Source organism: Vipera berus, assembly GCF_964194415.1.
Source record: "Vipera berus genome assembly, chromosome: Z".
NCBI classification, from domain to species: domain Eukaryota; kingdom Metazoa; phylum Chordata; class Lepidosauria; order Squamata; family Viperidae; genus Vipera; species Vipera berus.
The window spans coordinates 127975679-127994469 of NC_138205.1; the positions used below are offsets into that span (position 1 = coordinate 127975679).

The window sequence follows — 18791 nt, forward strand, 5'->3', positions numbered from 1 at the left end:
AAAAACCATTTCAGTGGGCAAGTAGAAATAGATACAGGTCAATTTTCAGCAGAAAGATAGTCCAGGAATAAAACAGATAAAAGACTTATTCCAGATAACATATTCTTTCCTAGCTCCCTTATTTAGTGCAATTCAATTACAGGTAGTCCTTGCTTAAGGACTAGGTTGCTTAGCAACCATTTGAAGTCAGGATGGATTCCAAAAATATAACTGGAATATGAAGTTTCAACATCTGTCCCTTCCCACACAGTCATCTGATCACATTTTGGGTGCTTGGCAAACAGTCTGTACGTATAGCTGTTTGCAGCATCTTGTGATCACACAATTACAATTTTTGACTTCTTTTTTTTTTTGCTAGCAAAGAAACGGCCACTACAAACAATGGGATTGCTTAACAACTGCAGAGTTCGCTTTACGACCACAGCACATATGCTTCACAACAGCTACAAAAAATATAAGACGAGACTGGTCACATAATGATTGTCACAATTTATAATTGTAATCCCAAGATGAATCAAGGACTAACTGTATTGCTTTTTGCAAGGAAAATAAGGTTGGCATTAAGCGTGTATTTTAATCATTATTATAGGTAACATCAAGTGTGTTTCTCAAATGCGCTCCATACAAATCATGCACAGTTAACTTATTCTCCCTCATTCTTGCAAAGCCAAATTATTTTTCTTTCAATTAACTTCCTGGGAACTGGAAGCCTTCACCCTGACCATACCCAGGCCCAGGACATTCCTTAATAATGGCCTGTTCATAAGCCATTTCCACTTTTCCCAGTGCTACAAAAATGGTTTGTGATTCTCCCTACTGCCGCTTTAGTTAACAGCTTCCTTCAGTGAAATCCTGCTGTGCAATCTGAAAGATATTTTCCATAAGCTGCCTGATAATTATTCTAACAATAGAAGTTCTCTGTCCTTCACTGCTTATCTACCCCAAGAACCCCAAAGGTTGGGATTCCCCTAGGTTTTTTTTTTAATCTAACATCTTCCAGATATGTTTAATGTTTGTAGTTCATAAACCACAAGGAAGGCTGAGTGCTGAAGAATGGATACTTTTGAATTGTGTTGCTGGGGAAGACTTTGAGAATAGGGGACTCATTGGAGAAGACCCCGATGTTGGGAGAGATGGAAGGCAAAAGGAGAAGGGGACAGCAAAGGATGAGATGGTTAGATAGTGTCATTTATGCAATGAATATGAATTTGGGCAAAGTTTGGGAGACAATGGAGGAGGGGAAGGGCTATGGTCCAGGGGACTGCGGAGAGTCAGACACAACTTAGTGACTGAAGAACAAATGTTCACAAATGGTTTTTTAACATTTATTGATTATAATTTCCAAATTTTGAGTAACCAAAGTTCCCATTATCAAATTCATTACACAGTCTAGTATTCAGGATACACATCTTCTATTCAAACATATACTATTCCACACCATCTTATGTCATCTAAATAGTAATACAGTATAACATTCTTATTTTCTATTAATTTCCAAATATCTTAACCTTAGTAATCAAAATTTCTCTTTTTTCAACATCAGATCTTTCCTTTTTCTCTACTATCTCATATTGTTAATACAGTTCTTAATATATCAGCTAACTAAAAAAATGTTCATTTTTCAATAGATTTTTAGCTTATATATGTCAATTACTTTTACAGTCTTTGTAGGCAAATCAATATTCAATTTTAACTTAATATTTATACTTTCAAGTTTTAAATGGTCAAAATTATCTTTATTTCAGTTCATAACAAAATTAAATTTCAAAGTATACATCTTATCTATTTAAGTATATTCTCTTTTAATCTTCACTAATAAGTCAAAAGCCCATTTTTTTTCAATCTTATTCTAGCTTTCTTTCTTTGCCAGCAAATCTTCCATCTCTGTGCTGTCAAATCATCAAATAGATCTCCCTCTGTTATTATACATATTATTTGAAACAAAAGAGGTCATCTAATCGTCATTTTTGTGGAAATGCTAACAAAACGTCTCTCTCTCTTTCTGTCTTGACGTAGTTGTCCTGGAATATTTATCTTCTCTTCCATCTGTTCTTCTATTTGTTCCTCAGGCTTCTTCTGGTTTGTATAGAGAATCTTTTCCATTTTCCATATTGTCAGTCTCTTTTCTGGGTTTTCCATTAAGTCTATTTGTTGATCAATTGAGTCTTCTATAATAATGTTTAATTGTTCTACTTCTTCTATTATATTCTGTGTAGTTGATTCTTTAATTGTAGTCAGAGTTTGAATTTGTACATCTGGGCTGACATCTTGTTCTTTTTGTAGCCTCTTAATTCTTCAGTAGCTGTGAGAATAGTTTTAACAACTGCTCTCATCAAAAAAAGAGTCTGTTCCTGGTCTTCATCTATGTTTTTTTTAATAGTGCATAAAATTAAAAGCTTTACTGTCAGAAAGTAAAAGTAGTTTTATCACTAAGTGTAAAACACAGGTGGGTTTCTCAGAGCTAATATTTTCCAAGTTTACAGAAGACTTATCTATAGTCTCGGCTGTGAGCCAAGTCACTCTTAGGCAATAACAAATTGTAATATCAGGTTTAGCCACAAGGTGTCACCCATACCACTTAGGAATTTTACTTCTTTTTGTAGATAAAAACCCAAATCTTCAATAAAAATAGAGTAAAAAATAAGGAATCTTTTAGTCCTCAAACTTTAGGAAAATAAAAGTCCAGTTAAAATCATGTAAAATCAGGTTATTCTTTCAATGTTTTAAGCTCCCCTGGATAGTAAGTCACCACTGTTATTAGAGGTGGGGTAAGGTTTCCCTTTCCTCTCTCCACAGGTGGGAAAGTACATTAGGCAGCTTATGCGGGCAAAAAAGATAGTTGGATTTAAGAGAGGTAGATCTCACCCAGTCTCATCCAGGCTGCTTTGTCGGCCCCTGGTGGTAAGTGTGACTTTGGCTGTCTGCAGCCTAGTGATGAGCCATGTTGCTGTGGCCGGTCTCTCGTCTGCCGGTTTGGAGGGTTGCGCTGGATCTAGCAGAAGAGCTACTGCTCTCCCATGGTCCAGCGGGGGGCCCTCCTTGCTGGTCGCCCCTACAGGGCGACTTTCAATCCTTTTCAGGGTCCCCCAGCGAAGCGAAACTAAATGAGGAAGACAGAGCTCATCTTCCAAGCGTCCATGGTGGCCACGTCGGCAAACCGAAAGTCTGTATTAGCTTTATTTTTAAGTAATTGTCCACTAGGACTCCAAGGTCCCTCTCACAGTTATTGTTTCTGAGCCAGGTTTCACCTAATTCGTAATTGTACCTTTTCAATAAACATCAATCTCCTTTGATGCCAAACTGTGAAACAGAAAAAGACCAAGAACAGGTCACGTTGTTAAAATCCATTTAACTAGTGTTTATCAATCTTAGCAACTTTAAAATGTTTGGATTTTCAGATATGTGGACTTCAACTCCCAGAATTCCCCAGCCAGGATGGCTGGCTGGGGAATTCTGGGAGTTGAAGTCCACATGCCTTTAAATTAGTAACACTGATCTAGCAGGTAACTTGCCCCTTTCCGTGTAATTGCGTTTGGGGCTGAGTGTATCATTTAATTGCAATGCATTGACTGAAATTATCTTTAGGCCTCCTAAAATAAAGATATCGTAAATGAAGGCATCATTCAGTTAAAATTTATAGTTCTTTCCATCCGCTGCTGGATTTAGAGGCTGCATGCTTTTCAAAAGTAGAGCAGAGATATAAAAACTGTAGAAAGCCATTAAACAGTAATCAAATTTCTTATGTGAAAAATATCCAACACCAGTTTAGAGAATACAGGTAGTCCTCAACTTATGACCACAATCGAGTCCAAAATTTCTGTTGCTAAGTGAGACATTGGTTAAGTGAATACTGCCCCATTTTACAAACTTTCTTTGCCACAGTTGTTAAGTGAATCACTGCAGTCATACAGTTGTTAAGTGAATCTGGCTTCCCCCAGTGACTTTGCTTGTTGTAAAAAGGTTGCAAAAAGGGATCACAAGACCTTGGGACACTGCAAACATCATAAATATGAGTCAGTTGCCAAGCGTCCACATTTTAATTATGCGACCGTGGGGATGCTGCCACAGTTGTAAGTGTGGAAAAAGTCATAAGTCACTTTTTCCAGGGCCGTTGTAACTCCAAACAGTCATTAAATGAACTGTCATAAACCGAGGACTTACTTGTATTCTAAGTTAGGATTAGTTCAAATCTATCTCCTCTGAAAGTAAGGGAGAATATAAACCTTGCTTGATTGGATAATAGATGTTAAAAAAAGATTTCTAATAAAAGCAGAGGTTCATAAAAAAAAATCTTTGTACAAGCAACCTCAGAAGGGCTTGAAAATCAGGTAGAAGCTACAAGAACATAAAAAATAAGGCAGAGGTTAAGTTGTAGTTGTGGTTAATCTATTGACTTTTTTTTATCCTTCCTAGAATACCTATTTGCAAGGACATTGGCTCAAAACTCCTGCATATGAAATTCTAGATTTTTTCTGAACAATTTCAGAAGTTCAAAGAATTTTTTTTATTAAAGATTTCATTGCATGATAGTAATGCAATCACTGCCAAGAACTGCCAACAAACTCAGTTAATTCAAATATTCATCTTGTGATTTGGAAGAAATTCTTTTAAGTCATTTGGGATTTGCAAATCATAATGAGTTTCTACTTAGATCCATTGCATTTGGAATAAAATATTCTCCTTAAAAAATTCCTGCATATATTTGCAGCAACTACAGAACATTTACAGAGACAATAATCTCACAATTTATTTTACTTCAAAAATAATTTTCAGATTGTAAATCAAAGTATTAAACTCAAGTACAGTTCATTACCAATAAAAGACTACCAATCGAATATTCGCTAGCTGGATTCCGACATACTTGAAGTAAACTATTAACTTCGCTTCTACTCTAGTGCAACTAAGCCCGGATTCAACCGACTATCATTCTGTTTACCCCAGGTCCCAAACCACAAAACTGTCAGAAGTCAAATGCATGGTGTGAGAATATAGCTAATGAATTTTTTTTTAAAAAAAAAGTGTTGTTTTTTTCTGCTGTTATAAAAATAAAATTAAAATCAGGCTACAAGTGTATTGCCACTTTGCTGATGCAGCAAATGACATAATGTGCAATATTGGCCTTATAAGAAATATCCCGGGGCTCTCATTGCTCAAGTTACTAGTCCTTATTGCTGCTAATTTAAACTCAAGGGGAAAAATAGGTAAGCAATGCTAGTGAAATCTCAGAAGAGTGTCTGGGAGAATTTATGCTAGTCATAGGGTTGTAAAGTCTTTATACTGTGCATTTCTTGACTGATAAAACTGGTCAGAATTAAAAACTGCAGGGTGGAGCTAACTAAATCAAAATGGGAGCCACAATAATGCAGGCCTCAAGTATTCTGGCCATCCTCTTGATTTTTTTTTGATTTTTTTTTACCACACCCTGAAGATAACTGTGTTATTTTTAACAATAGGAAAGGTAGATCATCAAATCCATTTTGAGGCATCAAATCAAAATTCTGGAAATATCCCAGTTTACTCCTGGTTCCTTTGTGATGAATCTTATTTCAATATGGCCAGGATCTAACCATGGCTGGAAATGTGGCATTCTGTTATTCTAGAAAACCCTCATGGCTGTACAGTTTTTTTAAAAAAAAATAGAATGGATGGAAAATTCCAACCAATTAGAGCAGTGTTTCAATCTTGGCAGCTTGAAGATATGTGGACTTCAACTCCCAGAATTCCTCCATGGAGAATTCTGGGAGTTGAAGTCCTTACATTTTCAGGTGCCCGAGGTTGAGAAATAATTGCATAGATTAAAATACCAGATAGTCCACAATTTACGACCAGAATTTTCATTGTTAAGCAAGACAGTTAACATTTTTTTTAAAAAAAATGCTCACATCTTAGTCTTTCTGTTGAGTGTGTTAATATTTGCAACTTCCACTGAAGAAGACCTGGCTAGTATTTCAGATAAATCCATTGGGAATATGTGTGCAAAGGGAAGAAGTAAAATTTGAGAAAAATAACATCATTCTTCAAAATCGAAATTGATAGCCATGGAACGCAAAAGACTTTCTGGGTCATCCCAAACGTGCTTTTTCAAATGGCAAAGAGTCAGAACTGAAGAAGCTTCTTGGATGAGAAGCAAAACATCTTCAAGAAAAAATAAAGAAAAATTCAGTTGCCTTTTGAAAAAGCTCTTTTGGGACAACTATGACCTGGATGACTGAGAATCTCCATAGACAAATTCTGGGTCTTTCCCATAAATATCCCACCAGCTGCTGGACTAAATCAACCAAATGTCCTGGATTAAAGGATGAATGACAAAAATTAAGATCAAAAGACATCTAAAGTGGGTTTTTTTTCCCCTGGGGCTCTTCATATCTCATTCCCCATCCAAAATGTCATGATTAGTATTATGGAAAATCAGCTGGTCATGTCCACCAAAATATTTCTATCTAAGGGAAAACCTTTCTGCCATTGAACACCCTTCTTAATCATGTGTTTTATGTAAGTGATAACAGACGTAACACTTGGTCCTTGACTTACAACCACAATTGATCTCACAATTTATGCTGCTAAGCGAGACATTTCTTAAGTGAGCTTTTACAACTTTTCTTGCCACAGTTATTAAGGGAACCGTGCAGTTGCTAAGTTAGTAACACGGTTGTTAAGTGAATCAAAGCTTCTCCCACTGACTTTGGGAGAAGGTACCAAAAGGTGATCCTGTGAAGCTGCAAGTGCTGCAAAATAATGCCACTTGCCAAGCACCCAAATGTTGTGATGGTAGGGATGTACCGGCGGTCGTAAGTAAGAGGACTGTACATCAATCACTTCTTCAGTGCAATTGTAACTTTGATTGCTAAACAAATGGTTGTAAGTCAAGGACTAACTGTACATGTTTTCCTTCATATTTTCCCTAACACTTCCTGCCTTCTGACACCCACCTTTTACAAAGCAATTGTCCTTCATTTAAAATGTTTTTCCCGCTGACCTTTGCACTGTCACACAGAAAAACACAAAATTTGGGGACGTACACACATAATTCAGATTGCATTAAAATAAAGCTAAAAATATATCTACTCTTTATTACTGCTACTCCTACAAGCTCCTGAGAGTTCTGAGTTACTTCTCTGCCCCTAGAAAAGCAACTAGGATTAAAAGTTAAAGCATAACTTTTAAAAAACTAATGTTTTCTAGCTGTGTTCACATGTAAATATTCAACTGGTATTAAGGCGTGGATGGCCCACTGCATTGCTTCCAAAGGGGTGAGTTTTTATTTGCCAGGGACCAAAAGTCTATCTGGAAATCTAAAAAAGAGATTTCCTGCACAGCCCCTGAAGTTTTTTTTTTTTTTTTAGCAATTGTCCCAAATATTGACATGCACAAAGAGCGTAGCGGATGGATATTGATCTCCGTTCTTCGTCAAAAGGTGAATGTGGCGATAGCCTTGAGAAGGGGAAAAAGAAAAAAAGCATCATTAATTTTGGGGGGTTTTGGTATCTTTTACTCACTGCTGGTAAACTATCAGCTCACTTTTTTGGGTATCAAGGTTGCCCAAATTGGGAAGATGTCATCATTTTCTATTCTTCTTCATCTTCATCATGGTCATCATTATTTATTGGCCACTCAACACAAATGGACTCTAGAATGGCCTACAAAACTAGAACCCTCCCATTAAAAAAAAAGCTAAAAATCAGACTGACAACCTAAACCAGACATGTCAAACACAAGGCCCGGGGGCCAGATCAGGCCCGCAAAGTGGTTTCATGTGGCCCGCGAAGCCATCCTAGAAACAGTGAGGGAATGGCCCCCTCTGCCTTGGCCGTGGCCCAGAGACCCTCCTTCTGCCAGAGACCCTCAGATCTGTCCCACTCCTGCCCAGGCCCCCATAGGCACCCTTGATGCGAACGATGTAGAGTTGGCCATGCCCACCCAGTAGGCCATACGCACTCTAGCCACGCCCACCCAGTAGGCCACGCCCACCCTGGCCATACCCACCCGGCCCCCTGAGGGCAACCACAATGCTGATGCGGCCCTCAATGAAATTGAGTTTGACACCCCTGACCTAAACTAAAATGATCTAAAAACAACATCAGCAATAGGTTGTGCAAGATTCCTGCGTTTTCTGTGCTTGAAAATTCCTTTGCAGAAAGGTCTGCTACAAGAAGCAATGTAGAAGCTAAGAATGAAAAACAGGTTTGGCTCCTTCCGTAGCAAATAATCCTACACCTTTAATTCAACGAGGAAGATCCAAAAATTACCAATTGCTACCTCTGTAATGAGTATTTTGCTCATCTTAATAGGCTTAGTAGGTTGTTTTTCACCCTATTTTGGCATCCTCAATTCTCAGAATTCCCCAGCCATTTTAAAGCGGCCAAAGTTTAGAAACACTGACCTATATCCTCAAAGTGACACGCACCTTTTAGAAAGCAATTGTCCTCAGAGTAATTCAGAAGGATCCATGCCAACAAAAAAGTCTTCCCATAGCTGGGGCTGTTCCCCAGAATCATCAGAAAAACTTTTTAACTTTTTAAAAAGAAATTTAAACTAATTACAGGTACTTACAATCACAAAGGGGAACAGAATTTTCATTGCTAGGGAAGGAAGTTGTTAAATGCGTGCCTTATTTTACAAGCTTTTTTGTTCTGGTTGTTAAGTGAATCATTGCAGTTGTTAAATGAACCATGTGGCTGTTAAGCAAATCCTGCTTGACTTCACTTGTCAAAACTCAGCTGGGAAGGTGGCAAATAGTGATGACCCCGGGGCATTACAATCATAAGGTAAAGGTAAAGGTTCCCCCCGCACACGTGTGCTAGTCGTTTCCGACTCTAGGGGCCAGTGCTCATCTCCGTTTCAAAGCCGAAGAGCCAGTGCTTGTCCAAGGACATCTCCATGGTCATGTGGCCGGCATGACTAGACGCCAAAGGTGCACGTAACGCTGTTACCTTCCCACCATAGTGGTCCCTATTTTTCTACTTGCATTTTTACGTACTTTCGAACTGCTAGGTTGGCAGAATCTGGGATGAGTAACAGCAATTTTGATCATGTGACTGTAGGGTTGGTGCAACAGTCATAAGCATGAAGACTGATTGTCAGTCACTTTTTTCAGTGTTGTTGCAATTCCTTCCTTTGGACAGCAGAGGGCTCCAAAACAAGGATTTGCAGTCTGGCTGGAACTCTTTCTCTACCTTAATAACCACCATGCTCCCAAGGTGCTTAATTACAATGCCCATCATTCCCAGCTGGCTTTATCCTTTGGGATTTTGCCCAGTGAAATAAAATCTTGCTCAACGGGCAAAAAATGCTGGTCAATCTTGGGAACTGGAAGAAGTAGAAACCATAAATTGGAGAAACGGGCAGAAGAAATTATTGAAAAGACTATAAAATCCTTCACTTCATTTTCCATTTTTTAAAATTCTTTTCTTTCCTGCATGGTAGAAAAGAATTTACCTCAATTTAATGGACTATAGACACTGTACTCCATTAAATCAATAGTCCCCGGTTTACAACCATTTCATTTAGCGACCAGCTGAATTTGCAATGGCGCTGAGAAAATTTCCCTCACACTTATTTTGGTCACATGATCAAAATCTGGGCCCTTAGCAACCGGCACATATTTACAACGGTTGTGGAGTCTCACAATTTTGTGATCACCATATATGACCTTCCCAATTGGCTTCCAACAAGCAAAGTCAAAGGAGGAAGCTGGATTCACTTAACAACAGCATGATTCATTTAAAAGTAATGATTCATTTAACAACAATGGCATAAAGATCATAAAATTCGGCATGACTCTCTTAACAACCGTCCTCCTTAGCAACAGAAATCCAGTTGTGATCATAAGGACTGACTGTAACTGAAGGACGAAGGAGACTCTTACAGCTAAGAGTCCATTAAGTCCATTACAATCACAACTGAGCCCAAAATTGTGAGACACTAAGTGAGATGCTTGTTAACTGAGTTTTGCCCCATTTTACGTCCTTTCTTGCCACATTTGTTAAGTGAATCACTGCAGTTGTTAAGATAGTAACATGGTTGTTAAGTGAATCTGGCTTCCCCCTTGACTTTGCTTGTCAGAAGGTTGCAAAAGGGGATCACATGACCCAGGGACACTGCGACCGTCATATATATGAGTCATTGGCCAAGTGTCTGAATTTTGGCCAGGTTTCTATGGGGATGTTGCAATGGTCATAAGTGTGAAAAATGGCCATAAGTCACTTCTTTCAGTGTCGTTGTAACTCCCAACGGTCACTAAATCAACTGTTGTAAGTCGAGGACTACCAATAGTAAGTGGGGCTTTACTCATGTGTAAAGTGCATATTATAAGATATTTAATGTACAAAATTATATATTGGATTGGATTTTGATTATTACGATAAAAATATCGGTTGGCTTTTCTTTGCATTTGATATTGGCTGAACGTAGCCCCTAAAAAACTACCATAACCAAGAATGAGAGATTTTAATTAAGGTTGTTAAAAAATTGTTATACAACAATTTTAGGTAATGATTGTTTTGCTTTTATTGTTTTATTGGGTGGTTGTTTACTGCCCTCTTTCACTTTTCATAGGGCAGGCAGCCATATAAATGTGATTAATAAATAACACATTGATGTTTTTATTAATTATTATATAACGGTTTCAGGTAATGATTGTTTTGTATTTATGGTTTTATTGCCCAGGGTCATTTCCCATGAGATGGGATGCCCATATAAACGATTAAAAAATTAAATACATTAATATTTTGAAAATCTTTTGCATGATGCCAAGGGGCCTAGCAAACAACCCCCTCCCCTTTGAACTGACAATGGCATTCTGGGTGAAAAAGCTTTATTAAAAACAAGACTCACCTCGCTTCAGACTTGTGAAGGGGGCCGTGAATTGCCCGATAAAATCATTTTTTGTTGAGGCATCAAAATCTTCTACCATAAAACGGACCAGGGCTAGTTGCGGTACATCGATTTCAAATTCAAACGTTTCATCCCAGGCTGGTTTAAAACCTGTGCAAGAGTCAAAGAGAGCCAAAGTATTTATTTATTTGTATCCCACCTTTATAATTTTTATTTGTTATTGATACATTTATTTTATTTTATTTTTACAAATAACTCAAGGTGGCGGACATATCCAATACATGTTCCTCCTTTTATTTTCCCCACAACAACAACCCTATGAGGTGGGTTGCGCTGAGAGAGAGGGATTGGCGCAAGATTACCCATCTGGTTTTTTGCGCCTAAGGCTGAACTCACTGTCTCCTGGTGATTGGCCCAAAGTCACCCAGCCAGCTTTCATGCCTAAGGCAGGACTAGAACTCCCTGGCTCCTGGTGATTGGCCCAAAGTCACCCAGCGGGCTTTCATGCCTAAGGCAGGACTAGAACTCCCTGGCTCCTGGTGATTGGCCCAAAGTCACCCAGCCGGCTTTCATGCCTAAGGCGGGACTAGAACTCCCTGGCTCCTGGTGATTGGCCCAAAGTCACCCAGCCGGCTTTCATGCCTAAGGCGGGACTAGAACTCCCTGGCTCCTGGTGATTGGTCCAAAGTCACCCAGGCGGCTTTCATGCCTAAGGCGGGACTAGAACTCCCTGGCTCCTGGTGATTGGCCCAAAGTCACCCAGCCGGCTTTCATGCCTAAGGCGGGACTAGAACTCCCTGGCTCCTGGTGATTGGCCCAAAGTCACCCAGCCGGCTTTCATGCCTAAGGCGGGACTAGAACTCCCTGGCTCCTGGTGATTGGCCCAAAGTCACCCAGCGGGCTTTCATGCCTAAGGCGGGACTAGAACTCCCTGGCTCCTGGTGATTGGCCCAAAGTCACCCAGCCGGCTTTCATGCCTAAGGCGGGACTAGAACTCCCTGGCTCCTGGTGATTGGCCCAAAGTCACCCAGCCGGCTTTCATGCCTAAGGCGGGACTAGAACTCCCTGGCTCCTGGTGATTGGTCCAAAGTCACCCAGCCGGCTTTCATGCCTAAGGCGGGACTAGAACTCCCTGGCTCCTGGTGATTGGCCCAGTCACCCAGCCGGCTTTCATGTCTAAGTTGGGACTAGAACTCACCATCTCCTGGTGATTGGCCCAAAGTCATCCAGTTGGCTTTCATGCCTAAGGCGGGACTAGAACTCACCCTCTCCTGGTGATTGGCCCAAAGTCACCCAGCTGGCTTTCCTGCCTAAGGTAGGACTAAAGCCCCAGTTGGCTTCCATGTCTAAGGCAGGATTTGAATTCATGGTTTCCAATCTAGCCTAATATCTTAACCACTAGAACAAACTGGCTTTCCCAAGGAATTCTGCAACCGGTACTCTATTCAATCATCCACTGTTCTTGTACCCGTTCCCATGACCCACTGAATAAGAAAGACAGCAAGTTGAGGGAACACTGGAGCACAAAGATAAATAGAAAAACTAGGCTACTGCATTTAGCAATACATAAAATATGGGGAAAAACTATTCCCCAGTTTTAATCTTAAATATATGCTTTAATATAGGTAGGCCTTGCCTTAGGACCTGTCACTTAGCAACTATCCAAAGTTACAATGGACCCTGAAAATGGGATTTTTTTTTTAATTAATTCCATTTATATCCCGCCCTTCTCCGAAGACTCAGGGCGGCTTATTTACAACCTAGCTTTTAACTTCTGAGCGTCCACCGCACCACATGATCATGTGACTGCATTTTGGGCATTTGGCAACTGCAGCCTGCATTTATAGCCTTTTGCAATGTCCTTTCATCACATTACCATAATTTACAACACTATTTGCCAGACCCCGCATTTACTTTCAGTTTCTGATAAAATAACACCCATTTGCTCAACAACTGTGGTGTTCTCTTGAGAACTGCTTCAAAAAATGTCATTAAATTGGGCCAGTTAAGGGATGAATCGCTTAATGACCAATGTGATTTCTGACAATAATTCTGGGATTGATTACGGTCATAAGTCGAGGATTATCTGTACTCCCTAAGTTATGATTTCTTGCTGGAGACATCCTTGGTTTCCCTCCTTTTACTCTTGTCCCAAAGGTGATTTTTCAAGAGGCAACTGGACTTTCTTTCTGTTTTCCTTGAAGACGTTTCGCTTCTCATCCAAGAAGCTTCCTCAGTTCTGACTGGATGGTGGAAGAGGGAAGGATTTATGTTCCTTGCAGTCATCTGGTCGATAGTGCTCTTTCTGAGAGTCGTTGAGGCTTCCACTTCCAACCTCCAACATCCAGTCAGAGCTGAAGAAGCTTCTTGGATGAGAAGCGAAACGTCTTCAAAGAAAAGGAAGAAAGTCTACTTGCCTCTTCAAAAATCACCTTTGGGACAATCACGATCTGGATGACTGAAAATCTCCACAGACGTTCCTCTTACCGTTATTATCGATTACTTTGGTTTGCTTCTTCCCGTTGTCCCTCTGAACACCGTGGATCTCTACAATCACCCTCGGGTCCACAATGGAGTTTTTGCTTTTGTTGACCTTCGGCAGTTGTTGGCCAGAGATGATCTGCAAGGAAAGGAAACTTGAAGGAGAAAAGAGCTCAAATTGTTTGCACTCTCTTTAAGCCCATCCTAACCTTCTGTAAAGGTAAAGGTAAAGGTTCCCCCGCACATGCGTGCTAGTCGTTTCCGACTCTAGGGGCCGGTGCTCATCTCCATTTCAAAGCCGAAGAGCCAGCGCTTGTCCGAGGACGTCTCCGTGGTCATGTGGCCGGCATGACTAGACGCCGAAGGCGCAAGGAACGCTGTTACCTTCCCACCGTAGCGGTCCCTATTTTTCTACTTGCATTTTTACGTGCTTTCGAACTGCTAGGTTGGCAGAAGCTGGGACGCGTAAAAGGTGCTCACTCTGCTACACGGCACTCGGGATTCGACCCGCCAAACTGCCGACCTTCTGATCGACAAGCTCAGCGTCCTAACCCACTGAGCCACCTTAAACCTTCTGTAAATGTGTGCAAAGAAAATCACTTCATATTTCATTTTGACTTTGACATGGCTTATCTTTGTTTTTTTTGAAACAAGTTGCTTTGAAAGTAGGAAAGCTTTCCAAGTATAAAACGGTATGTTTCGCACTCAGAACAGACTTCCAGGTTTGGCCATTTCCCTACAGAAGGATATGGTTTTCAGTCCTCAACTTACAATCATTCATTTAGTGACTGTACAAAGTTTCGATGGTGCTGAAAACAGTGACTTTTGACAGTTTTTCACACTTGCGATCATTGCAGTGTCCCCCGTGGTCACATGATCAAAATTTGGACGCCTGGCAACTGATTCATGTTTATGACGGTCGCATTGTCGCAAAGTCATGTAATTCCCTATTTGCGACATACTGACAAGAAAAACCAGTGGGGAACACAGATTCACTTAACAACTGTGTTACTAACTCACCGTAATAGCCGCAGTGATTCACTTAACAACTGTGGCAAGAAAGGTTGTAAAATGGGGCAAAGCTTAGCAACTGTCTCACTTAGCAATTTTGGGCTCGACTGTGGTCATAAGCTGAGGACATGCAGTTTTCATATGGTGAACAGCTGCTCTACAACATGATGTTATACAAATGGCTTTTCTTTCTCAACTCTTACCTTAACCTGGAATTTTTTAGGGCAGTACCACGGCCCTTCTGTGATAGATCTGGGGTTGAATTTGGACTGCTTGTTCCGGAGAAATTCTGGCTTTAGGACATAGCCACAGCCTCCATTTTCTTGGAATCGGCCTTGGTGAATATCCATTTCGGAGGACCTGGACTGGAAATTCAAGGCAACTGGGAGAAAGCGTAGGACAAAGGCAAGTCAGTGGGTTTTGGCTATTCTTCCTCTTTTTTATCATCATCATCTTCTATTTCTTCATCACCACCATCATCATCTTCACTCCAGTAATATTTCTTTTTTCTTGCTGAGTTCATTAGCAGCCATTGTCTACGAAGATTCTCAGCCTTTGCCCCAAAGGTGATTTTTCAAGAGGCAACTTGAAGGCGTTTTGCTACTCATCTAAGAAGCTTCTTCGGTTCTGACGGATTCACCATTCACTCCGAACTGATGAAGCTTCTTGAATGAGAAGCGAAACGTCTTCCAGGGGGGAAAAAACAAGAAAGTCCAACTGCCTTTTTGAAAAAAAGCACTTTGGGCATTTGTCCTGTTGCCTGGAGGCGGTTCGGGCCTGGATGGGGAGGAACAGACTTCAGCTCAACCCTGACAAGACTGAGTGGCTGTGCATTTCGGCATCCTGGGACATTCAAAATATTCCACCTCTTCTTATGGGGGGTGAGTCCTTACCCCCCGTGGATAGGGCTCGCAACTTGGGAGTCCTCCTAGATTCATGGCTTACTCTGGAAGACCATATAGTGGCCGTGACTAGGGGGGCTTTCGCCCAGGTTCGCCTGGTGCGCCAGTTGCGGCCCTATCTGGACCAGGATGCCTTGTGTACGGTCACTCATGCACTCGTGACCTCTCGCCTGGACTACTGCAATGCTCTTTACATGGGGCTTCCCTTGAAGACCACTCGGAGGCTCCAACTGGTACAGAATGCGGCCGCGAGAGTTGTCTTGGGAGTTTCCCGGTACTCCCATGTTACACCTTTGCTCCGCGAGCTACATTGGTTACCAGTTGTCTTCCGGGTGAGGTTCAAGGTTTTGGTTATGATCTTTAAGTCCTTACATGGCATGGGTCCGGGGTACCTCGAGGACCACCTGCTGCCGGCGTCAACTCCCCTCCGCCCTGTGCGTGCCCACAGAGAGGGCCTCCTCAGGGTGCCTCCGGTCAGAGAATGTTGGCTGGTGGCCCCCAGGGGGAGGGCCTTCTCTGTGGGCGCTCCGGCTTTATGGAACCAACTGCCGGTTGAGCTCCGGATGGCATCGGACCTTCGCTCCTTCCGGTGCGGGCTGAAGACCCACTTATTTGAACTAGCTGGCCTGGCCTGATGGGGAACGTTAGGGTTTTAATGGGTTTTTTATTGTTATTGTATTTTTAACTGGGCATTTGTTTAATTCCTTTTTAATTTTTGTATTGTTATTTATATATGCCCTGTTAACCGCCCTGAGTCCTTCGGGAGAAGGGCGGTATATAAATTTAATAAAAGTAAAGTAAAGTAAAAGCTATTAAATCCTTAAAGACAGCTTGGGAGACAGAAAATCACTAATATGGGTATCCCTAAAATTACAACCTCGATTAGGACAGAATTTCCCTTCCTAAGCAAGATGGTGGTTCAGTAAGTTGTGCCTGATTTTAAACCTTTGTTGCCCCGGTTATTAAGTAAATCACTGCAACTGTTATTGTTAAGTAGTTGTTATGCAAATTCTACTTTCCCCTGACATTGCTGGTTGGAAGCTGGCAACTGAAAATGGTGATTTTATTACCTTTAGATGCTGCAACTACCATGAAATGTCATGATGGTGCTGAAAAGAGTGACTTGCAACTGGTCCTCACACTTATGACTGTCACTGTCCCTGCAGTCACGAATTTGGCATGAATTTACAACAGTTGCAGCATCTCAGATTAGCCAGATCACTGTTTGTTGGGAACCAGCTTCTGACATTGAAAGTCAATAAGAGATGATAGATTTGCTTAATGCCTGTGTGATTCACTTAATGACCATGGCAAAAAAACCCATAGAACTGGATGTGTCTCATTTAATGACCACAATGCTTAGGGATAGGAATTCTGGTCCCAACTGTGCTCCTAAGTTGAGTATGACTTGTGCACAGGATGATGCCACACTTAAGGATAAAAATGAAGCAGCTTGCAGAGCTACAGTGTGATGCTGTTTTGGTAATTCTGACAACAACATCAGCTGCCACTTATGGCGCTGAGACCCTTCCTTAGATCCACGGCAGCCAGCGGGTTTGATTCCAGGTTACTGACTTGATTAAAATAGATCCACCCAAAATTTTGGAGCCCCTCTATTTAGGTCCCACGGATTGCAATGGGTCTGTTCTAGGTATGACTGTGTCAGGATCTCTATCGTCAACCTGGCACCTTGCTGGCATCCTGCCATCAAAGGGGAAGGGAGGGGGAGGCATTTGGGGCAATCCACACCTGTGTATCTAATGGTAGAAAATGGGGAGGGGGAGCTGAAATGTGAAGAAGACCAGATCTGTTTATACTGGTTATGCCGGGCATCTTCAAGCCCGCTTGCCCTGGGTGTGAAATTCCAGCAGCCTAAACAACCCAGAGTTTTAAACAACATTGCAGCGATCCTGGATTGGATGGCAACAGACCAGACATTGGGGAAGAAGGATAGAGAATGGTGGGTTTGGCTCTTTGTATTGGTGAATGGGAACTTCAGATCTTGCCTCACCTTCCTGCAGTCAACAACTTTAGTAAAAGTCCTTTTCACTTCAATCAACTGGAATCGAGATTCTGCTTTTCTAAATGATTGTCTGCCTCTGGATCCAGTCCAATAATTCAACAACCCATACATGTACCCTCCACATAGTTACCTATCTGGCAACCCATGTTCCACATCTCAACAGGGTTATAGTTGGACGAGTCAGTCCTCCAACCTGCTGGATAGATCCTGCTCAGGTGCTGGACATTATGATGGATTATGTCCATTCCTGGGCGTAAAATAAGAAATAGATACTTTTTTTAAAAAAAATCCCTTTCTCAGGACACCCCCATATATAGCTGTTCAATCTTGGGTCAGAAATGAGGGAGAAATTTGGAAAAACAGCCCATAAGGCAAAGGCTTCTCCTGTCCAGCCATGTCCAAGTTTTGGGCACGGTGCTCATCTCCGTTGCTTAACTAAGGGAGCCAGCCCTTGTCTGAAGACATTTCTGTGGTCACGTAGCCAGCATGGCTGTAAACCAAAGGCACACAGAACACTTTTACTCTCCTACCAAAGTGGTACCTATTTATCTACTTGCAATTGCACACTTTTGAACTGCCAGGGAAGTAACGGGGACTCATCCTGTCTTGCGGCACTCTGACCTCAAGCCTGGCCTGTCATCTGTCCAGCTGACAAGCTCAGTGACTTTAACTGCTGAGTCACCGCTCTCCCAAGCAACCCAACATTTATGGAATTCAATACCAGACCAGGTCATGATAGCTACGAGGTGGCTTAACAAGTGCACACAAAATGCAGCTATGAGTCAGGACCACATCTGAAAGACTGCAAGCTATTTCCTGCCCAGGAGTGCTTATTGTAGAGGGTTACAGAAGTGCCTCTGGGGACTGTCCGACTCACGTGTCCCAGGAGAAAGAAGACTATCTGGGGGGGGGGGCAATGAGAAATTTCCTTTCACAGCCCCCAATGTTTTCTAAAAGGTAAAGGTTCCCCCGCACATGCGTGCTAGTCGTTTCCGACTCTAGGGGCCGGTGCTCATCTCCGTTTCAAAGCCGAAGAGCCAGCGCTTGTCCGAGGACGTCTCCGTGGTCATGTGGCCGGCATGACTAGACACCAAAGGCGCACGGAACGCTGTTACCTTCCCACCGGAGTGGTCCCTATTTTTCTCCTTGCATTTTTACGTGCTTTCGAACTGCTAGGTTGGCAGAAGCTGGGACGCGTAACAGGCGCTCACTCTGTTACGCGGCACTCAGGATTTGACCTGTCAAACTGCCGACCTTCAGATCGACAAGCTCAGTGGCCTAACCCACTGATCCACCGCGTCCCTTTATGTTTTCTACAGCCCTCCTATTTGAACTAGATCGAATCAATGGGTCAGTGGCTATTAGCTCTATTAAATTGGGAAGGATGAAGAAAGGGAAGGGAAGGGAAGAGAGAAGGGGAAGGGGAAAGGAAGGGGAAGGGAAGATAAGGGAAGGGGAAATAAGGGAAGGAAAGGATGAAGAAAGGGAAAGGGAGGGAAGGGAAAAGGGGAAGGGGAAAGAGAAAGATAATGGAAGGGTAG

The 18791-nt window shown here is 41.8% G+C and overlaps 1 protein-coding gene across 3 annotated transcripts in view; it reads right to left on the minus strand.

Moving 5' to 3' along the window:
- Positions 1–1320: 1320 nt before the first annotated feature.
- Positions 1321–18791, minus strand: part of PLCD1 (phospholipase C delta 1) — an 80333-nt gene continuing 62862 nt past the window's right edge. For 2 of the 3 annotated variants that reach the window (XM_081345612.1, XM_081345611.1), the window contains exons 11-15: positions 17381–17497; positions 14529–14707; positions 13321–13453; positions 10834–10983; positions 4029–7431 (exon numbers count right to left, since the gene is read on the minus strand). In XM_081345612.1, coding sequence (XP_081201738.1) covers positions 7340–7431; positions 10834–10983; positions 13321–13453; positions 14529–14707; positions 17381–17497 — 671 coding nt within the window. In that variant the 3' untranslated portion in view covers positions 4029–7339. Of the gene's footprint in view, positions 3301–4028; positions 7432–10833; positions 10984–13320; positions 13454–14528; positions 14708–17380; positions 17498–18791 lie in introns of those variants that run through there. The other variant, XR_014028656.1, reaches the window with a different exon arrangement.